This window comes from Copadichromis virginalis, linkage group LG22 (genome assembly GCF_057382275.1).
Source record: "Copadichromis virginalis isolate Kocher_CV1m ecotype Utaka linkage group LG22, C_Virginalis_male_GT1.1, whole genome shotgun sequence".
NCBI classification, from domain to species: Eukaryota; Metazoa; Chordata; class Actinopteri; order Cichliformes; family Cichlidae; genus Copadichromis; species Copadichromis virginalis.
Genome location: NC_140638.1, coordinates 31,161,091 through 31,184,362, shown reverse-complemented (window position 1 = coordinate 31,184,362; position 23,272 = coordinate 31,161,091). Strand labels below are relative to the sequence as shown.

Genomic DNA, 23,272 nt, shown 5'->3' with positions numbered 1-23,272 from the left:
AATACACTCCTAGGCATAGAATACAGAGTTCTTTCATTAGTGAATTCTGAAACAAACCACCTGGCTTTTAACAAGCTCTTTTCTAAAAGATAAGGAAGGGAGGATGGGAGTAAGGAAGTGGTCTCGTCTCTGTGGTATTTTCGACCTTGGGGTACCAGCCTGTGATTCTTACACATCAATTCTTGGGTCAGAGAGAAAGAGAAAAACAACTAGTAAATGGGCCTTATTGAGTAACTCTTTTCTGTATAATATCACTACAAAACAATATCCTGTAAATGCTACCATGGTATCAAAATATCACAACAATGTAACTTTGCCAAAAACTAATTGCAGCTTCTACCTGCCAATAGGAATGTCCTATCGGGCTCAAAATGACTTGATGTCATAAGCCAGCATATCATTGTAAACCAACTTTATTGAAAGTTGCTTGGGGATCAAACACCACTGTGTACTATTTGTGAGTAACAGACAGACTGAACTTAGATCAAAATTCACCATATATTAATAGATTTGTTTAATCATTTCCCACCCAGTTTTTATAATAAAACCCCAGCAGCTGGGGTCGGCAACCTGCGGCTCCGGAGCGCACGCGGCTCTTTAGTCCATATAGTGCGGCTCTGCGTGGTTTGGGAAAATAAATTATAAGTATTTAGCTGAAGTGTATTTTATTTATGTTAGTTCTTTTTTAACTTGTAGTTCTAAATTGGAAGATTATTGTGATATTGAAATATAAAAATAAAATTATATTCTATTATTTTTGTCATCGCTCAAAATAAGCATCACACTCGCGGAAGCTGGTGTACCCGCCGAACGCTGTAACAAACCTTTTGGGTTATAGCACCACTAGGGGGGGAGTCTCCTAGGGGGTGTGTGAGTATAGCGTGGCAGCCATTACATGCTGCTCGTGTTCTGTTCTCAGGATAGACCTCACCGTTGTAACGGCCTGGCACCGGCGACTACCGATCCCCGCACATGTATGTACGGACAGTATAGAGCCGTGGAGACCTGGCTTGTATGGTCTTATGTTGCTGACAAGGAATAAAGGTCTGTTGTTTAATTTAACTGACTGGCTCCGTGTTATCCGGCTAACCTCCACACCACATGCCCGCTGGACCGGCTAGCCGCTCCTTCCTCGCCAGACTGCTGTTACAACGCTGTGCATTCGGATCCACATTATGTCAGCAGCTCCATCGTGAACTATGTTAAAAACAAACACCGCTCACGCCTCACAGCCAGTAGCGGTTTTAGATACGGGCGACACGGGCGGTTGGTGGGCGGCATCATGGGCATCGGCAAAAAAAAATAAAATAAAATGCTCGTACTCATGCTGCCCCGACGTCAGCCAGCGCATATTGGGAATGGCATAGGCACCGATCGGTTTTCTATCGCCCATTTGCTGGGAGTAAGGGTGCCCTTCGTTTGCGAGGTGCGCCTGCTGCTTGCGGCGCAGAGAGGAGAGGGCGGGGCGGCGGGGGATTCTCTGACCGGCTGGAGCGGCATCTAAAAACCAACTCGCAAAATAAAACAAAATAAAAACAAACCAACAAACACGAAAACACCAGACATTATAATACAGACTTATAATTTGCACCGATGTTTGCCAGAGGGAGTGTTCGCCCAGGGCGCCAAACAGGCCGCCACTGCTCACAGATGACAGCTTACAGTCCTGCCTAAAGATGAAAGTGACTTCGTACAACCCCGATTTGCAGACGCTGTGCGCTGAGGTTCAGGAGCAGAAGTCCCATTGTAAACATACCACGGCAGACCCACTGCTTTTTAGCATCTCTTTATTGACCACTTTTTACACACAGTTGCTGTATGCATACAGTCGGCTGTAGCTTTTCAGCTCACAGCCCGACACATACCAACAACAGCATAGGCTGTATCCCAATTCAGGGTCTGCAGCCTTAAAGTACGCATTTCAAGGCCGATTACGTCACAGCGGCGCGCCGAAGGCTGTCCCAATTCAAAGGCTGCTCGAAATGCGGCCCTGAAATGCGTCCTTCATTATCCTGAATTTTAAGGCGGTGGCAGTGTAGACTTCGTGGTCCCATATATCCCACAATTCATAGCGCGGCAGTCGGTGTGGAGAATTCTGCCGCAGACGGCAGAAGCGGAGCGGCCGAAGAGTAAACTGTGAAAAGTAAGTACTGAATATTATGTCACGTATTTATGTGCAAATGTTTAATAACGAAGAACGTTAAACATTCCTGTTGGCCACATGTCGGCAAAGTTATGTGACATTAGTGACGTTTGTACTAACTTGGTTTTAAAGCCTTTACTTTAAAATATACGCCGTTCAATAGCTGAGCTTAATCTTACAGAGAATGATCAAAGCTCATGTAGAAACAAACAAACAAATGAACAAAAGATTTTCTCCTTCATTTCTATCAAACAAAGCTGTATGACACCTGTCCAGTGGTTAGTATCATGGTTGCTAGGCAACCTGGGCAGTGCAACGGAGGCTTTTTTTTTAATTTTTTAAACTTTATTGACAAACAACAGTATCAGCGCAACGGAGGCTAGACCGTCCCATTACACAAGCCTCGCACTTCCGGCCTTAGCGGTCTTTGAGTACGCGGCCCTTGAGGATCGTTGAGGCTGCGTACTTTAAGGCTGCAGACCCTGAATTGGGATACAGCCATAGACAGCACAGACGTTAAGGCCGCGAGGCGTGATTGCGGGTGCCGCTCAGGTGCGTCCGCCTCCCCTGCAGCGGCGCTGCAGACCACGCCCCGCCGCACGCATTAACCAGGTAAAATACATATTTAGGCAGAATTTTGCAAATATCTATTTTTGTTTTTTAAGAAGCATAGTGCTTTTTTTCCCCACTTGAAGGTCAAGGCTCCAAAAGCCCAAAGGTGATATATAACTGCGGTAAAAGTATGTTAATGCCCATGCTGTGTTCAAATCCTTTTAATGCTAATGATGCGTTTGATCTGTTTCCATTTCTGCTGCTTTCTGTTACACTGCCCTATCAATCTTGTTCATTTTCATTCTCTTTTCTCCTTCCTCCATCAGCATGTGTGGCGTTTATACAGTAGCTTCTTCCTGAAATTCCTACTTCATGAGTTGTTGGGATCTACAGGATTCCAAATATTTTTTTATTCAAATAAAAAGACTGCATGCGCATATCTAGAGATCTATCTAGAGATCTCTCTCTCTCATATATATTCATATATATATACACATATTCACATATACATATTCATATATACATATTCATATATACATATTCATACATACATATACATACATACATACATATACATATACATACATACATATACATACACATATATATATCTATAAATAAAAATTCATATTTGGATCCTTAGTATATGATCTTGTTAGCCACTTTTGTGTCCAAACCGAGTTCAACAGAGTTTGAAGTTAGCTCGCTACTTTCCATCTAAAGATGTTGTACCATGCTCTGACTTTAGGATTTCTAAAAACCTAAAACATACAGCTCTGCTTTCACTTTAGATGAAAAACTAAACAGCTGCAATGTTTGCATGAAAGCTGGACTACCTGGTGGCTACTACAGAGCTCTAGTCCCACTGCCATGGTTAACAGAGCAATATAAACAGCACATTTAATGGTTGAGAGTCCCTGATGGGCAGACAAATGTAACGGCAGGAAAAGGATGATGAAAATGGACCAAATGTTAATAAAGAACAGCCTCGGAGTGAGTCTTTCCTGAAGACTTAAAATATTTAGTATTTGATAAACTGTCAACCCATGGGTTGTAGCATCTTAAGGCCTAAAAAAAACCACCTACAATAAGTGAAGAGTGTCTGAAAGTCATGTATACCTTACACAGGATCGGAGGAATCCATCTGCTGGATGGCTTCCAAAAGGCCAGTCTTAAGGAGGCTGAGATATGCCAAATTACACAAGAACTAGACTGTAAAGTCAGTGGCAACAGGTGTGCTGGTGCGATTAATCCAAATTTTAATTTATGTCATATTAAGAGAGCACAACAGTAAGTGCCTACAGCCATTTATAAAACATGGTTGAGGAGGAAAAACTAGTGAAATTCTAAATGCCGAAAATATGATTTATCCACCGTGCAGTCTCCATCTGGAAAGTGTCTGACTGGCAACAGCTTTATTTCTCAGCATGAGAATAATGCCAAACACACCACCAATGCAGTAAAGGCATACGAGCATAGCAGAGAGGAAAAGAGTCAAAACACTTTGAACACGAACAGTCATGACTGGCCTGTCATTGTGCGATCAGCTTTACAGGTAATAGAACAATAGCTTTGAATGTCCATCAGTAAGTCTGGAGAACTTAAAAAAAAAAAAAATTTCCTTAGAGACATTAAAAGAAAGTTTGCCTACGAGAGTTCAGACTGTGTTTAATAAAACTGGTCATACCAAATACTGAATATCAGGCTTGTAAGAATTATACCAACTGTTTTTGCCTTCTACAACATATTTACATTAATGTTTCCACATTTCAATAAATCGTTATAAATCTAAACAAATGATGTTGGCTCAAGACTTTTAAACAGTACTGTTTGTTGTCTTCTTTCACATTAAATATCACCATCAACACCCCAACATGAAAGAACATTGAGGAAGAAAAACTCATTAAAGGGGTTGCAACATAACTTTATTTGATTTGCACAATATTTCCACTGAACAGTTTTTTTCTTAAATCTCAATATGCTTTCTTTACACTTATATTGTTGCCGTTTCCTGTATGCATCTTTTTCTTCATGTTCATGTTTGTGTGTCATGTTCAGTTTTGAAGTGTACTAGTTTTTCATCGCTCATTCATACCGTCGGTAAAAGTCAAGTCGAGTCACAGTTTAAAGATGGGTCGTTTGGAGCAAATGAAAAACCATAAACAAGAATAGAGAAAATAAATACGTGTAAAAGAAATGAGAGGACCAGAGCAGAAGATACGTCACGACTGGTCAGTGATGGCATATGAAAAGTATTTTTACAAACACGTAGCATTGTAAACATTTGTTGCGTAGACGTTACTTTAGATTTGGATAAAGACACCAATAGCTCCTAGGACGGAAGACACGTCGGATTTGTGATTTTTAGTGATTTCTGTTCAATCCCCGATAGATTACAAGATTCCTGATCATGCAGCCTGACGAGAAACTTTAAACACATTTATCCAAAAATATAGCCCAGAATATCCTGATCAGGAAAAAGATCAAGAAAAGCAAAAACAAAAAAGAGAAGCTTGCATCCTCACCACCTATTTTTTTTTTTGTTTTTTTTCGTGTGACATGTTCTAATGAGGCTTTTTCTCCACTTCTTAGAAGTGATTAGAATTACATCTGAATCCCTGTCAATGTATCAGAACATACATATAGTTTAAATTATAATACTTTTAATGTAAATCATTGTACTATTTCTGAATCCCAGATTTATTTAAACTTCTTTTGTTTTTATCTTAGAAAAATGTCAAGTAGTAGCCTGTGTTCGCTCCACCCAGTGGAAGGAGTGTCACCTGTGAGAGCTGCTCTTCCTGTAGGTGGGCCTTTGCCTCTCGGGGTGTGGCTGATTTTATTTCTTTCTTTTGGACAATGTTTTATTGCAGTCTTCTGGATTCATCTGCACATTTTTCCAACTCCTTAAACAGCGCCTGAATTTAAGAGAAAAGAAAACTCAGGAGTGAGCGTGCCATCTAGTGCGGCTTCTAATGAAGAGAAGCAAGGTTTAAACAGCCTGAAGGGATCTGTCAGTCATTCTGACCGGGTCGACACAAGCCAATCACATAAAAGTCATACAAACTAACCATCAAGGAAATTTTTCAGCCTTCAAGAGGACAAAACTTTGGTAAACTAACGTGGACAGTTAGGTCAGTACCTGCATCTGTCTGCCCTGACAGCTGCTTAGGTTTCCATTATTTGCATTATGTGCCACATCATTACAAAGTTTGTATCAGTGCAGACGTTTTTTTTTTTTTGTTGTTTTTTTGCAGAGGGTTGGCTGCAGGTCGTGACATCATGAACATGAACCCACTGCTCATCTATGCACAGTGAAAACTATTAGAAGACTGTTACAGAGGGGACCATCACACCAATGGACAGCAGCTGGAAAAGACCAGTTTGATTCGTTTGTTGAGTCCTTTACGCCCCCCCGCCCGACACAGGACAATTGGCTTTCTTTAATTAAATTCCTTTTTCCCCCTCCCTTTTTATAGGCGCCCACAGTAAAGAATGCCACTTATCCACAGAAACCATGGCAAATCGTGTAACTTTAAAGATATGAAAAATAGAGCAGCAATGTTTTTGCACAAAAAAAACGTGTGCAACATTCAAGTAAATAAAAGATATAAAGAAAAACAAATCTTTAAGTCAAAGACAGATACATAAGAACCTCAAGTCTTTGTTGGTCGGATTGGCACTTTTGTGAATAGGAGTGCATTTTTATTTTACACTTTATTCCCCCCCTGGTTGATTCACTGATTTATTTATGAATATTTTTAAAAACTGCAAATTCTGTTATCATCTGTTGGCCAAGCACAGACTTGGCCATCAAATCAGAGACTTCAGTCATAAATGCTGCCCCTACACATGAGGAGTGTAGAGGCAAGTTCTTGATCCTCATATAACTCTTGATTCAGCCTTTTACATCTACTGGGAGGACACGCGTTCAGTGGACAACATCGCAAACCCAACGTGAAAACACAAAAATCTTGTCACCATCACGTGCTCTACTGCTGATCTACGCTGGAAGTAAGAGTGGAACAATCCTGAACGTGAAATCGCCGATCTACCTCTGCAGCAACACCCAGTTAAAATGTGCTGGTCTGGTGAAAGGTTGTGCATCACAACAACAGATTTTATTTGTTCAGAATCCAATCATGATAAGTCATGAAGAATTTTTTGTGTGTGTGGCATTTTTTGCCTTGAAAAACTCTCTCTCATGATTTTCTCTGTTACCAGAGTTCAGTCTGTAGTCGTGCGTGAGGGTGAAGGTCTGGAGTACAAAATGTAGCACAGTAGCAAGAAAGATAACAGTGCAGGTGGAGTCGATTACAGCTCGTCAGCCTGCAACAAAAATTTTCCAACAAGGATTAATTCCCCTAAAAGTAATGACCGACTGCAAATGTCTGTCTCATAGGAGGACAGGTTTTAACTCTCACTGCACTTCACAACACCCAACAGTGCCTAACACCCCATCCCAAGCTATGAACCAATAGAAGTCTCCCATGACGGTGTCATCCACTGAGACAGAAGATTAACACGCACGTCAAAATGGAAAAATATGCCTGTGAATTTAGTGTTTTTTACCAAATAAGAAAGAACTGCCTTTGTCAAAAAATATTTGCTATTAAGCAGACTGATCCATTCCTAATCTCGGTGATAAAGACTTAATGTAGAGGTTCATGGTCTTAAGTTGGAGATGCTTCAGTAATCCACAGAACAGAGGGCTCCCAGACTCTGATTAGGACCTAGTCACTGAGTCAATCGATCCCTCCCTCACAGAGTGCCCCCGTAAGTCGAACATCACACAACCACAGTTCAGCTCCATCCACAAAACCTGAGCGCTGACCTGAGAACAGCTTCTGTTAGAGGTCAAACTGCCCTCAGGTCAGAGTTTACAGGACTCACTTTAACCATCAAAAGTCACGAGGCTAGAAACAACTAAAACAGTTTCAAAGCAATCCTTAGGATTTTGGGAAATAATCCTTCATCTGCTCCAGAAAGCAGGATTTTTTTAAATATAAAATAATAAGTAAAAAACAAAAAACATCCAATATGTTCACATTGAGGAGAATCAAAACTTCAAAACAAACCCTTTTAAATTTAGTTCTTTTTAAATCCAAAGATTATGGAAACCTTTTTAGTTACTACTAGCCACTCATCTGTGTGAGGTGTGTGTACAGTGTGTCTGCTGGTGTATGCAAGTGTGCATGAAGTGTGCGCAAATATATTTATATATATATTTATATAATGAAAATACACCAAAATTCAAATATACACTTATACTTGAATTTCTGTTGCAGTTAGGCTTGTTATTTCTCTGAGCTCCATCCCCGGCTAAACACCATTTGTCGTTAGACACACGAGGAAGCGGTGCAGACCGTCCCTGCCAGGCAGAGAACAGGCAATTTACATCGACACATATTACAATGAACCCATGCAAAATCATTATGTCACTGCCATTCCTCAAAAATATATAGTGATATAGAATGCCATATATTATAGATAAACTCTACCACTATACACGACACCACCACCGTCAATACACAATCACTGTTAACATCACCGAATCCGGCCCGGTTCCTGCTTTCGACTCCAAATGCTGTTTACAAAGAAGCAACGACTCCTCGTAGTGTTTGGCCAGGGATGCTCAGGGCTGTAGGCAGGGTAATATAACACCATGCAAAAACCCTACCACATACACCAGGGGAAGTGGAGGGGGCTTGCAGGCCAGCAGCAACCAGTTAACAATGGGTTTCAAGACATCGTCCCCAGGCTCTTAATTCTTGCTGCTTTTGCTGCCAACAGCTCTTCTCCTCCTAAATCCCCAACTATGCCTTTTTTAATAGTTAGATCACTTCATAATTCAAATGTTATTAATAACACGGCACACTACGAACATTGGGTCTCTAACTATTTAACCCTCAAAACCTGGATATTTTTTCTAGACGTTTTAACATAACCTTTTCGAAAACAAAACAAAACAAAAAAAAAAACATTCACAGCCCTTCTGTTTGATAAAGTTTCACCCTTCTTGCCACCCGCTTAAAAAAACAAACAAAAAACCCCCCAAAACAAATCATGCTTCCTAGCTTGGGCATCCAACTCAGGGCGACAAACTTTGGGGTTGACATCTGTGGCTCTAAACCCCATAAAGACTATTTTTTCTTCTCACCTTGAGTAGATATGCAGAGAGCAGGCCTAAGCCTACTGACTGGGAGCAGGCAAAGCAAAAGAAAATATCACAAGCACTAAAAATAAAACAAAAAAATTAAATAATTTAAAAAATAAAAAGGGGCGGGGGCAGATAAAGGGTGAGGAGGAAAAAAAAAAAAAAAAAAAAAAAAGGGGATCATGTTAAGTATTTTTTGAATTGCACTGAGTCATAGTGACACGAAGAGTTGGGCAGATTCTGCTCATGCACCCCAGTTTGCACGCTCTGTATGGATAATCCTGAAAACAAAAGATTTCCGTTTGGAAAAGAAATGAAAGTGTATATTAAAGACACTAACAAATCACTACTGCTGCCAATGAGAGAATCTAAGCGCTGTCAAATGACAGGAAGATGTCTGGGTGTGCGTTTTGATGATTACTGGTGATTACTTCCTCTTCTAGCTGTAATGGGAGTTTGTGTGGCACCCTCCCCTCAGCCAGGAAACATGAGAGTCTGCCCTGCAGGAGGTCAGTACACTGGTTGGAAACGATGAAAGGGGGCGAGGCATTTTCAGGCTGGAGAGCGGAACAATTTTAGCATTCCTCCAAAGGGTAGGGGGCGTGGCCTCATGGTGATTTAGTGGAGGTTCAGGGAGGATGGCACGGTGGTAAAAAGGAGCCATCTATGAGAGGAGGTATGAAGAGGAAAGGGTGGCTGACTTATAGCTGAAAACCTTCCATGGGGGCCTCCTGCTGAGGGAAGAGAAACTGCTGGTTGGCCTGGTCCACCTGAGGGGCAAGACTGCTGTCCTCGTCCTCCACACCAAAGTAGTGCTCAATTAGGTCAAAGGCCTTCTGGTAGATCTCCTGGTTGTCGTGACTCTGGAGGAACTCTATTTTGTCAAGACCTGGAGAAACAAGGAATGGAATACCAGAATGGCTGTTAAACTAAAAAACAAACAAACAAACAAACAAAAAAACCCAAACTGATTTTTTTAAATTCAGCTGTCCTACGTTCTGCCTCTGGTGGTGTAGTATGTATGGCAGCTTTAGAAAAAAGCAGAAGCTTGACATTTTATTTGCCCTAATGGAGGAATTTAAGTAGCTGCCTCTCCAGAGAGTCTAATCCTGTGGTAAAAATCAAACTCTGGGCTGGACTGCAGCTCACCACAGTAATCAGTACTCTGTCTTGCATGTGAACCAATTTCAGGTTGTGTGGTTTGTTGCCCTCCAGCTCACAGGCGATCTCCAGAACAAAAGAATGAGTACTACTACCAGCTACAGATCATATACAGAAGACAGATGTAGCGTCCGTGGCTGCAGCTAATCCAGGCCTTAAACATGCATTCTTTCAAATGGCCAGCAGAGGGCAACTAGTATGGCGTCAAAAAGACTGGTAGCTTTCGTACTTTGTGACCTCAAGAAACTTTCCTGTTAACTTTATGGCCTCAATCATTAGTTTTATGCCTTTATGTCTTTTATGCCTATGAGGTTCATTTAGGGAAATATGGCCTCAGTGTCTGCCAAAGTGATAAAGCTACGAGCCTATCAGCACTGATCATCTCTGTCTGTGACACTGAAAGGGTTCCAATAATGCTGTATTATATGTAAACTGCATCAAATCCAAATCAAATGTTTTTTCAGCATGCATGTTTGTGTGCATTTCCTGCAGCATACCATAGGCTTCTTCGATGAGGCTGCAGTAAGGATTAACTCCGGTGCCGTTGTTCTCCTGTTTGGCTTCCTGTTCGCCCAGTCTCAAGATGTTTTCTAGTCCATTAAGAGCAACCTGAACAATCTTTGAGTCCATCACAGTGAGCAGGTCACACAGGGGCTTAATACAGCCCAGGTTCACCAGATACCTTTATGCAAACAGACATGGATAAGGCAGATGAATGCAGGTGATTCATTTATTTACTTTACAATTTAGTCCGAGTTATTCTTCACAGCTCTTTCACATTATCGCCTCACTTTCATGCAATTATACCTCCTTATTTTTCCAATCACCCAAATTCTGCATGGGGATTTTCATTTCTAACAAGCTGTTAATTGATTTTCTCCTCAAACAGAAAACTCCATTAGACTCATCAACCAGCTGAAACCTTTTTTGTTCCTTGAGAAAACATTTTGCTGCAGAATGCGTTTTGAATCAATACAGTACTACTGAAATCCTACTTTAAATCATCTCTAAAAGTCTTATCATTAAAACCAGCAATTGACTTAAGCTACTCATCTGATCTGCTGATGTGATTAAATGACAATGGAGGGACTGTCAACTAAATGAATCTTGCGAAGCTAACCTGATCTGCTCTGGTGTTCCTCCAGACGTGGCATTGGTGATGGCCCAGGCTGCCTCTTTCCTGGTCCTGAATTCAGCTTTCTGCAGAATGTCAATCAGTACTGGAAAGATGTTTGCATCGATTACCGTCTGTGGAGGAGGATGAGAGATCAGTACAGGAGAAATGCAAAAGACATTCAAAACTGATTTGAAATCATCAACTTGATACACTAGATAAAACTAACAAAAACTAATGTTATTTGACAGGGCGTTAGAGTTTTAGGAATCTTTAATATGAATGTTACAATATGACCAAAATACAGAAACTGACCAACATAAAAATAATTCTTAAATTTAATCCAATCTTTGCACCTTGAATACAGTTACTGGCTAAGGTTGCAGTCAGTACAAGTTTAGTTAAAATACGTTTGAATTACAAATAAGGCACAGCATCTCCACTAAACAGCCACCCAGTGCAGCCAAACACACAGATTAAAAAGGAGCTGAAAAGCTGTGACACACAAGACACTTGTTTTCTGGCCCCACACAAAAGAAGAAACCACTAAATATATAAAACACAGTTGACACTGTATTACAGCTGTGATTACATAAAATTAATCAACACTGTGTAATGCTGACAATTAAATCCTACAACATTCAAGCAGCAGGAGAACTAAATTTGCACCAGAATAATGTGACAGTCATGATCACAGTGTCTGAGTCTAACAACACCAACTTATATGATTTAAGTAGACTAATATTAGCTGAACTACTGACAGTAAACAAGTGCTTTTTAAAAATCAGTTTCAGTTTTGACTCTTGCAGGTTGTTTAATTTGTTTAATTTGGATTAATAGTTGTAGTTTGTGTCTAAAAAAAATAAAAAGTTTCAAAATACAAACTTCACAGATAGTTTGGCAAACACTAAAGTGCTTCCACAGAGGTTTTCCTCAGGTAAACTGAGAAATGAACTCAGGGTGTGATACCTGTATTTGTGCTCTGTTTCCTGCTGTAATGTTTGAGATGGTCCAGCATGCCTCTTTGCGAATGGACTCTTTAGCACTGCTGAGGAGGTGAAGCAGACAGGGCAGGGCTGAGCAGTTCAACACCACCTAAAAACAGCAAAGCAGAGGGTAAAACTTCACACGCTCTTTATAACATACCTCAGATCTTTGAACTGCATCACTTTGCAGCTGTAGCAGCAATTATTAACAAAGCAAATAGCATTTGAAACATTTGGTAAGCTGAGAGAAATATTAAGATGACACAAACGCCTCTTCAACATGCAACAAGCTTTGGAGTCATCAAACCAACTTCAGTCTATTATAGTCTCACCTGTGTTTGGATATCATCTCCTGTGACAATGTTTCCTACAGCTCTCAAGGCGGGTGAAGCCACCTTATAGTCAGTGTGCCTGCAGAAAGATGGGGTTGGGAAATATTTTAATAAATGTACAGGTCAAATTTACAGGTTCAGAAATGACGCACAGTAAAGCCTGATCTTACATGAGTAGTTCTACAAGGCGCCTGCAGACACCAGAGTCAATGACGGCTTGGATCTTATCATTGGGGCCGTCTGAGAGGTAGGACAGAGCCCAGCAGGCATCTGCCAGCAAGTCTGGGTCACTGCTAAATAATAGCCTGGACAACACTGGCAGGCAGGGTGACACCTAGACAACACAAACATAATGCATATGTATCATGACAAACAATGTGAATTCAGCATCAAACATAAATCACCGAGAGACAACATGTCAAAATTTTCCCACAAAATGTCAGCTAGTACACAGAGCTGCAGAAACCAATGGTGCCACCTGAGAAATGTTATTGTAGAAGGATTCAAGAGCAAAACCATTCACATCCTGCAGCTGTGACCTGGGACAATCCAGCATCTAGTGTTGATCTGAATTGGTAAATACAGGCAACCTGACTGGTTGTGGGACACAGCCATGTGTTCCTCACACAGGCTGGCTTTTACAGACTTCTGTTTACTTTAGAATGTGTTTAACTTTTATCACAAGTAAATATTAGCAGCAACTTCCTGTCATATTCAACAGAAATGTTGCTTTTCTGAAGTCCAAATCTCTGAAACTTTTGAACTTATTAGAAGTTAAATGCATCTTTCATATAGTGACCATAGGAAGACAATGCATAATGGAAAATTCTCTTCCCACTCAACATTCGATTTAATCTGATATACATTTCACTGGTATTAAATTAACTTCTTGTAGATACGTTTTTTTTATGGTTTAGCCAGAAAACTGTAATAGTACAGAGTGATCGGCTGATATAACAAAGAGCCTTTATCCGTACTTGAATGTTCAGCTTTGTCTGCATAGAAAAAGCAGCTAATTGAAACTATATTGACATGAATGACCCTAAGGCCACGAGAGTCTCCTGGGAAAACCCCTATAGGCACTCAGAGGGGTTCCTAGAACTTTGACCCTAAAGCATCCTTTGTGTTGACTCGATGAGTGGTACCTTGTCAAAAGCAGGTGGTGGGTTTTTTCCTCTGCACAGATTAGACAGAGCCCATACTGCATTCCTAGTCATAGTCAGTCTAGTGGACTTTGTCAGAAGCCTGAAATACCAAAGAAAATCAAAAGCCCATTACAGGAAGTCATATTAGAAATTTGTCGCAGGGAGAAAAGCTGTAGGAAGGTTTGACTCAAAAGCAGAAATAAAAGAACTTACATTAATAGTGGTGGAAGGATGTTGCAGTTCAGCACATAGTCCCTGCACACTGCACTGTCCCCTGCAATATTACCGAGGGCCCACACAGCCTGAAGAAACAGTGAGACATAAAAATCTTGGGTATCGCAGAGTATGGAAAGATATTTATTACAGTGAACAATCTATGAACCGGTGCATTACTTGTTCTTGAACATCCTCAAAATCAGAGTTCAGCAGTTCTATGAAGATGGGCACTGCTCCAGCCTCAATCACCGTCTTTGTCTGCAAGGATGTTCCTGACGCAATGTTGGTCAGCGCCCAGGCGGCTTCAAACTGCAGCAACACGACAAAGCAGAGAAACAAGCATAGTGAGACTCATGAACTGTAGATAACAGCACTTACTATGTGCAAGAATGATGGCAATTCAAAACACTTTTCAAGTTTCTACTTTCTTACAGCTGGCTGGCTGCATCAACATAATCTAACACAGTGTCATGTAGGACTGATGAACTGCTCTTGATATTGTTTGAAAATTTTGAACCGGGTACGTTGTACTGCTGCAGCTGGGTTGAAGACATGAGCATACAATTGTGTCTGTTTTTACAGTCATTCCAATGATAGAGACTCACAGATTATACAGAGGGAAATATTTCCACAGTTTGAAAAGATAAGACTAAGGAAGTTTTGACTTCTTCTCCTCCTATATCAGCACTGATGAGGCGATATTGTCTGAGTGGTGACACCTATCATTTAGGAGAACACTGCAATGGCTACCTCTGCAATAAGGTCGAGCATAACAAGCACTATTTTCTGTTAAAGGCATCCTAAAAAGCAAAGTAGCATGGTTGCTACCAAAGACATGGTAAAAATCACATTTTTTGCACTCAATTCAGAAGTCTCTGCGTGTTCTGGAGGTTTAACACTGTATATTTAACAAATAAATAAATAACTGACCTGTAGTGTGCAGTTGCTGCTCTTCTTTAGGAACTCCACAAACCTCTCCACTACTCCAAGAGTGTTTATAACTTCATCAATTGGTGGGTTAGGCTCTGGAATAACAAAGAGGCAAAACTATATGTAGGCTTTTTTGTGGTCTATGGGGAACAGCACGAATGGTTTCACTCTTATGTAGAAGTACTCTCAGTACACTACAATGACTGGGTACCTTTGGAAAGTAATTTTCTGAACTTCTGTGTTGTAGCAAGCTGAAGCTCTGGGTCCTCTGAGAAAAGCATCTCTACCATGTCCCTGGTAATAACTCCTTCCTGCAAGAGGCCATGTACAAGCACTTTAAACACTTCACCCACTCACCACAGATTCCCTTGTTTACAATCCACAAGCTGGACAACAGGCTAAAAACTGCTTTACACAAACGTGATGTAAAAAATGCATCTAGTCTGTGATCATCTTTTTGTCTATGCAAGACTTGTTAAAAAAATAATGATCATTTACTCACAGTTACTGGAGAGCTGAGGTAAGAGTCCACCAGTGGGCTCTCTAACATGACCTCTTCTTCATTGAGAATGTCCACATTCCTCCGTTTGAAAAGCTGGGATTATAAAAAGCTGTTAAGAGACCTAAACACTCACATGCTGAACACAGACTACACAGTGACATAATCTCATCCAGGAGACAAACAACCTGATGAACTGGGAGTTTGTCACATTTGGTCTCATACCTGTTGTTCTCGTTTCTGTTTCCTGAGCTGGATGCCCTCCTCCTCTCTCCTGCGCCTCATCTCATCTGCATTGAGTGCTTTGTTCTTGTATCGGTTCATCCTGTAGTTATCCTTGGCCGGACTGGCTGACGGCTCTGGTTGGTCAAAGACACATCATGATTAAATCAAAAACCAACGTTTGCACTTAGAGGCTTTTTCTTTTTTTCCATCCCTGAGAAACCAACAACTTTTAGTTATATGTCTACAACATGTTTTAGTTTAACCAGAAACAAGAAAGCTGAACGCTTTCCCTTCTCACTGACTCTTGTCACATTCGGTGTATCACTTGTTGGGAACCTTTTATTGCCCTTAAAAAGCAACACGACTACTATTATTTCATTTCACCTGTCTAACACCAGCTCTGCTCCACATGAGACCTCTGTGTGTGTGTGAGAACGTCTATGACGCTAAGAGCAGGAAAAGAAGGCGCCAGGTGACCATTCATGATCACAGCATGCAGTAAAGAATCTCACACTGAGGTGAAATGAGATGTTAAATGTCAGATGTTAAAATTGTATTATTTTATTCATAAGTACCATTTCAATAGACATAAATTGCATTCTTGAAAATATTTAATTTTATTTTACAAAGTTGGGCCAAACCTGATGTTGCCTTACACAGACTGATTTCACAGGTCTTTAGATGGCTTATAAATTCTACTGGCTTGGATCAGTACTTTGTATCATCAGATACCTGAAGGCAGTGTATTGACATAGCATCTGAACTGGAAGGTATGGATCCGTTCATTCCTACTAATAATAAGCTATGATGATGATGAAACAGCTGTCACACATGCCTCAATATAAAAAGACCTTGCATAAACAAGCTCATGAAAACCGGACAACACAGCCTAAAAATACACATGCACGGACGCAAAACCCCCCACACAGCCAACCTATTCATGTACCAGTCAGCCAGCCCAGAACAAACCTATTTATTCAGTTAAATCGCAGAGTTAGCGTAAATTGGTGCCCACACAGGCCAAACTGCCCATTCTCAGCATTTGTGCAGTCATGCCACCAGAACGGGACACCAGGCAAACCCCAGAGTCACATGTGAGCCTATTGGGGAGTGAAAGAGAGGTGGGGGACAGCACCGAAACCTGTCGACACCACAGAACGATGCCAACCTTGTGTGCCAAAAGCCCTCCACTGTAACAGTGGGGAGGTTCTGAGGTTAAATATCAGAACAAATGTCGGAAATTGAGGTCATGTTATGGTTTCAGGGGATTAGCACAAACCCCTGAAATGCTTCAGCACGTGTGTGCAGATGGCAAAGCCACAGGGATGGATGGCACACATGAACAGGTTGCAGCTGGATGCACTCATTTCTGCAATGTGTTTGTTTAGATTAACTGTGGCACAACAGTGCCAGAAGTCAAACGCAGTTTAGTTCAGCTCGAACGAAGATGTCGCAAAGTGAGCCTTTGGTGTGAGAGACGCAGCTATAGCAGAGGTCAGCAACCCACCTGTGGTTCGTGAGTCAGGGGTTAAAATTAGGGGTAACCGTAACACTATTAATAAATATACTATATATATTAATTTGTCATCTCCCAATTACAACCATCACCTGTCTGTCTGCCCCCCTCATCACCCACATGTGCTGCTCTTTTTTCTCCTGTTATTTGGTAGGAGCTAAAAAGGCTCTTTTGATGTTGAAGGTTGCAGACGCCTGATCTAGAAGAAGTAAAAGTCAGAGTAAGGCTTCTGTAGGTGAACCTATGGAAGGATCTAAAACTTCTTAAACTTCCAATATCTAGTGTGTTTGCAAACCAGATCATGTTGGAATCTACAGAGTTGTTGTGTGGAGCTCCTCAGGGCTCTGTACTAAGACCTATTCTGTTTTTAATATACATTCTTCCTTTTAGCCAGATAACACAGCAGTTTCCTGAAGTATCTCATCTTTTTGCTGACAATATTGCTCATTTAAGCCTGCTAAAGCTCATAAGCTCTCCGATCTGATTGACTGTTTAACCAACATTAAACAATGGTTGAACAATAACTGCTTATAGCTAAACCCAGCCAAAACAGAAACTTTGATTATTGCACCAGACAGTGCAATATCTGATATTTAACAGCGACTGGGTGACTTAGGTTCCTCACAGAAACATAACCTTAGAAACCTGGGTGTTATTTTTGATGAAGCTTTTTCTTTGGAGGGACATTTAAATCAAATAGTAAGAACCTGCTTTTTTTCACTTGAGGAACATTTCAAAACTTAGATCCACCGTGTCAACAAGTGAACTCGAGATGATAATACATGCTTTTGTCTCTACAAGACTCGACTACTGTAACAGCCTGTTTACTTGTCTAAACAAGAAAGGGCTAGCTCGTCTACAGGTTAGGGCTGCCACGATTAGTCGACTAGTCACGATTATGTCGACTATAAAAATCGTTAACGACTAATTTAATAGTCGACGCGTCGTTTGAAGCTTTGTAAGATCCCAAAAGACGCAGGAATAAGTAGTAGGATTTAAGAGTGTAATAACGAACTGAAACAGAAGATGGCAGCACTGCATGTACGAGGATGCCAGGTGCCGTTAAACTCCGAAGAAGAAGCAGTGTCCAAATTTAGGAACCGCATTCTCCTGTGCCCGCATTTGTAGGCCGATTACGTTACAGCAACACAACGAAGACTGTCCAAATTTGAAGACTCCGACAAATGCGCCCTTCATTTCCCCAGATTTGAAGGATGGATCGGGTGTATACTTCGTGGCCCAACCTATCCCAGAATTCATAGCGTGTCCCTGCTCAGTTTCCAACAATGGTGGCAGCTAGTTAGTTTTAATATTACTCTTATTATTCTTTCTGGGTCACAAAATAAATGTTTAACATATTTTCAGGCGAGAATGTAACTGTGTAAACTTCAAATATCTGCTCAGTTTATCAAGACACCACATATTTTCAAAAGCGCTCCTACATTTTCGGAGACATCTGTTACTCACCAGCTCGATAGCTAGCCGGGGTTCAAGGCTCACTAGAGCCGGTGGGGAAATCATTTTCAAACCCACCGCCGGCTTTTGCTACTCAGGTTAAACATGATAAATAAGTCACTTAGATAACTTAAAAATGTTATTGTTCAGCTTTTTGCAGTATTTTATTTGTTCCTGAGTAAATCGGTTTGGCTGAGATTAAAGTTATAGTTTTTACACAGCTGAACAAACGTCAAGCAGACAACTGATTATCAGAAGTGTGAGATGCTCGAGAATATACTCCAGTGTCCTGTTATATTTTAGATAGCAAGGAGCAAATGTCTGAGTTTATTAAACTCCACCGAAACAATCAGCAAGTTTCATTAAAATTTAATAAACTATCATCTTGTCTTTATTTTTAGTTAGCACATACCTTAAACACTTAAAGCTGTAAGCTAATGATAGATATATAAGAGCAGATGCATGCTGGTGCAATAAGCTGTACGTTTTACGTCCAATGAATGCATGATCTGATTAGTCGACTAATTGCAAAAATAATCGGTGACTAGTCGACTATCAAAATAATCCTTTGTGGCAGCTAGAGCAGGGTGATATGACCAAAAATATTTATCACGATATACATTTGAAAATTTGCGATAACAATATAACTGACGATATAATTGACACTAGTCAAAATACTTTACAACTCCACAACTTTATTAGTGCAAAAAACCCATCAATATATTTTCACTTAAACAAGCAGCTGTTTTTTTTATGTGCATTAAAGTTATATAAAAACGTAACAGTGCAAATTCCTTGCTGACAATTTAACCAAAAGGCATTTCCAGTGGAAACTGGCCGACATATCCTCAGCATAACCATGTATAATATCTACAAAACTTAAAAAGAGGTGTTACACACACAATACGGTAATATTATGTTGAAGCACAGTACGTATCACTCCGCGAGGCTCCCGACTACGACAGCTGTAATGCTCCGACAATCCATCAAGCGGTGCGGCTTCGTAGCTTAGCAAAGTCGTACTAAAACATTTGACAGATTGTCGAGCGCCGTGTACATAAAATTGTTTCGAGGTCAGTAAACACAACCAGAATTCATTCATAAGGCACATGGGATTATAAGGGGCACTGTCGATTTTCAGAAAAATCAAAGGATTGATATTAAGTGTGCCGTATTTTCCAAAGAACACGGTAATAACGACGGCCCGCTAGCATGCTCTACCAAAAATAGTGCTTTGTTGTGTATCTGACGGACGAAAGCCAAACCAGTTCCACACCACTGAAGTTGCAGCATTTTTACAAACCAATTCTGGTTCATCCGTTTCATTTAACGATTCGCTTTCACCCTTCTCATTCTGCATCGCCGCCATGTGCGTATGCAAACAAAGGCACTGCGCATGCGCGTTTTACCCATATTCTATCGCGATATTTCATTTTCCTATCGTTGCCCAAAATTACACTGGTATTGCCATGAACGGTATGATATAGCCCAGCCCTAGTGGCAGCCCTACTACAGGTTGTTCAAAACTCTGCAGCAAGGCTACTAACCGGCTCGAACAAGGGAGCTCATGTGACCCCTGTGTTAAAGTCGCTGCACTGGCTACCAATCAGATTTAGGTTCCATTTTAAAAGTCTAGTTTTAACTTTTAGAGCATTACATGGACCCCCCACCACACACACACACACCACCTTGCCAATTTGATTCATACACATGCCTCCACTCATAACCTCAGGTCATCAAACCAAAACCTTTTAGTGGTCCCCCATACTCGTTTTAAAACTCGAGGAGACCGATCTTTCCAAGCTGTTGCACCCAGACTGTGGAATGCACTTCCCCTATTTCTACGGTGTTTGGACTCGGTGGAGACCTTCAAAAAGCAGCTAAAGACATTTTTATATCAAAGAGCTTTTAATTAGACCAGGGTATTTATTACTATTGTGTTTTTACCTTGTAAAGCACTTTGTGACATGTCTGTGAAAGGTGCTATATAAATAAACTTTACTTACTTACACCCCACGTGACAGGCTTAATAGCTGCTGCTTGGACCGTTCTACAAGATCACCCTATAGAAACTCTTTTGCCTGATAGCTGCCATTTTGTGGGAATTAGAGCTTAAACAGATGAATGTTTCTCCAATCAGACTGTAGCCACCAGCTTCACCCTGTCATTCCAATACGTTCACTTTCAGGATTAACTCTAATAGGACCCAAAATTTACATGTTTAATTCAATAAGCACTGAAACAACTCAATGAAATGATAAGCTCATCAGCAAGGTGTTTGCTGAGATCACAGACAAAGAATGCCTTGCGGACAGGATTTAAGGAACTTCCCCACCAGTTTTGCTTTTCATACCTAGAACTTACATTCACCTTTTAATATACAGTTTATATGCGCAGGCACAGTAACTGTACTTCTTACCCCTTTTAGATATAGCTTTTTGAACACTCCAGTAACATTCACTGCAAAGTGTATTTATCACAGGACTGTATAAGAACAGTCTGGAAAACATGTTGTCACATGAGCGCTCTGTCTCATGAGCTCACAGTCGGCTGTGATGATAGCAGTCTGTCATCTACTTGCCGCATGGAATCAGTTAGCTCACATTTCCACTTCACTGCCGACTGACTGAACACAGGAATTAAATTATTATAAATATTTTTTACCTTATTATATAATTCACCGAGTTTGAAGAGCAAGGGTGAAATTACGCAGCTTCACTTGCTAATGAAGGCGCCAGCTACTGGAAAAAGTCAAATCACTGCCTCTCGAACACCACTATTAAATGTGTCACCCCAGAGGCTTTGATTTAAAACTTTTTTTACGACGCTGGAAGTCTCTCACCAAGTTACAGTCGCCATATCCGCCAAACAGTAGCGACCAGACAGATAGAAAACGTTCATAATATAAAATAAACAGCAGTAGCGCTTTAAAGCGCCTATGTAATGTGATAACTGTAAAGCTACAGGCGGTTGCAAAACAAAACAAATAGAGAAAATTGACAACTCTAAAGTCGTATTTTATTCGATAACGCCGTTATATTGCCATGACTAATACTAACTTAAGCTCTAAGCTATACGTGCGTCTTCTCTGAAATAGTACAACGCGGCGCTAACGTGGTTAGCTGTTAGCCAAGTTTCCTCAAGTTGGCTAAAAACGGCACTAGCTGTTATCTCTGGTAAAAATTGCCTTAATGTGTCTAACATGATATACTGTAAAAAGGGAAACACTGTCCAAAGACCTTATAATTTGGAGACATAGCAAATGACTTAACGTAAAATAGCAACTCATCTTTCCTTACTACGTAGCAACGCCGACTAGCCACCTAGCTAACGAGTTAGCGTACTGGCTAAACAACAGTAACAGAATGAAGATTTCATAACCGTCAAGTCCGACGACAAAAGTGAATCTTAAAACCACTTTGAATACATGCCTATAGTAGGAACTTGCCAAACAGCTTACCCATTGTGTCCTATGCGGGTTTATTGTGCTAAGTTGTGAAGACGTGATTCAATTTTAAATCCTTTCCCACTTCTAGCTTTCCAGAATTTGCTCCGGTAAGCAATATGTCTGCCGGAGACGGAAACGTCAAAATATAACGTCGACTTCCTGCCACTAGAGGACGCCCCAGACCCACAAAACACGTCACACTCACGCACCTTCATTAACGAATGCCTTATAGCCAAAATATATTCAAAATGTTAAAAAAAAATTTACTACAGGATTAATTTCATTCTTAAAATTTTCAAAACAGAGAACCATCTGTTTATTCGTAGATTTGCCAGTCATTAAAGCACCACCGTGGTTGGTAGGGAAGGACATGATTTAGGGTTACAGTGCATCCTCCTTCCCAGCCAGCTGTTACTCACGTCTGTATCTATTTTACATACCCACTGGCATGTTTCAGGTAGCTCAATTTCTCTTGGATCTGCATATCCCTCTCTAGTTTTGAAATGCTATTTGACCCGCCGTGCTTCCCCAGTGTTTTCCCTAAAGTGAATGTGACAGAGTAATACAGGTGAGGTTCATCCACGGTCAATTTGCTGGGAGCAAGTGGTGGTAAATTACTGCACTATATTGTGATGCAGTGTCCTCCTGACACGGCCCCCGAGGGGGCCTGCGGAGATACACCAGAAAAAGACTTTAGGGGGCAATGTTGTACAAATAAAGAAGTAATTGCTGCTGCCAGGCTTGCTCTTTTCCCCTATTAGAAAGGGCGGGGGAGGTCAAGTCAGCTGTAGCACAACTGAGATACTTTCCCATGATTACAATTTCTTAGCAGCTGTGAGCAAATATTGTTCATAGATTCCATGCTTTCTCAGTGTATCCACGGGCTCCGGATTGAGCTCCGCTTGGCCGAACCATAAGGGCTGAGAATTCACAGCCTTCAGCAGGTGTGCTGGCGCAGAGATGAAACAACTGCCGGCTGGATAGCTGCTCTCAACTGGTATCAAATAACACAAACACACAGGACCAATTTGTGCTACAGAGTCAGCAGTGAAATGCTCTCAGATCCAGTCCGCGGGGCTGTAGCCAGGGCTCATCGAGTCTGATTTTACAGGGTCTCTTTTATGAGTTCTTTACCTTTCTCATTTCTAGACCTGCTGAAGCACATCATACAGCAGCCTACACTTCACACAGAAGCAAAGGCTATCCATTAGTCAATGCTACAGCGTAAGGAGAGCTTCTATAATGGAATCATGAGAGCAAAGCAAGGCGTATAACTGAAGGATTTTAAACGGCGGTACATGGGGAACGGTGACATTTTGCTGGAGTCTTCCACTCACTATCACTTCCTAATGGAGACATAATAAGCACTGTAATCAATACACAATTTTTTTCC

General features: G+C 40.9%; 1 protein-coding gene and 1 long non-coding RNA gene across 3 annotated transcripts in view; one reads left to right on the top strand and one right to left on the bottom strand.

The window, feature by feature from the left end:
* Positions 1 to 1,274: 1,274 nt before the first annotated feature.
* Positions 1,275 to 23,272, top strand: part of LOC146683656 (uncharacterized) — an 83,743-nt gene continuing 61,745 nt past the window's right edge. For both annotated transcript variants that reach the window (XR_014917746.1, XR_014917747.1), the window contains exon 1: positions 1,275 to 2,143. This is a non-coding gene — a long non-coding RNA (uncharacterized LOC146683656). The remainder of the gene's footprint in view (positions 2,144 to 23,272) is intronic.
* kpna6 (karyopherin alpha 6 (importin alpha 7)) lies at positions 4,347 to 22,027 on the bottom strand. Its single transcript, XM_085446963.1, has 14 exons — positions 21,892 to 22,027; positions 15,461 to 15,594; positions 15,239 to 15,331; positions 14,948 to 15,047; positions 14,737 to 14,831; positions 13,984 to 14,115; positions 13,804 to 13,892; positions 13,591 to 13,690; positions 12,616 to 12,779; positions 12,446 to 12,524; positions 12,097 to 12,222; positions 11,134 to 11,261; positions 10,511 to 10,695; positions 4,347 to 9,741 (listed from the first exon to the last, which is right to left on the bottom strand). The coding sequence occupies exons 1-14, from the start codon at positions 21,893 to 21,895 to the stop codon at positions 9,554 to 9,556; spliced, it is 1,617 nt and encodes a 538-aa protein (XP_085303089.1). The 5' UTR covers positions 21,896 to 22,027; the 3' UTR covers positions 4,347 to 9,553.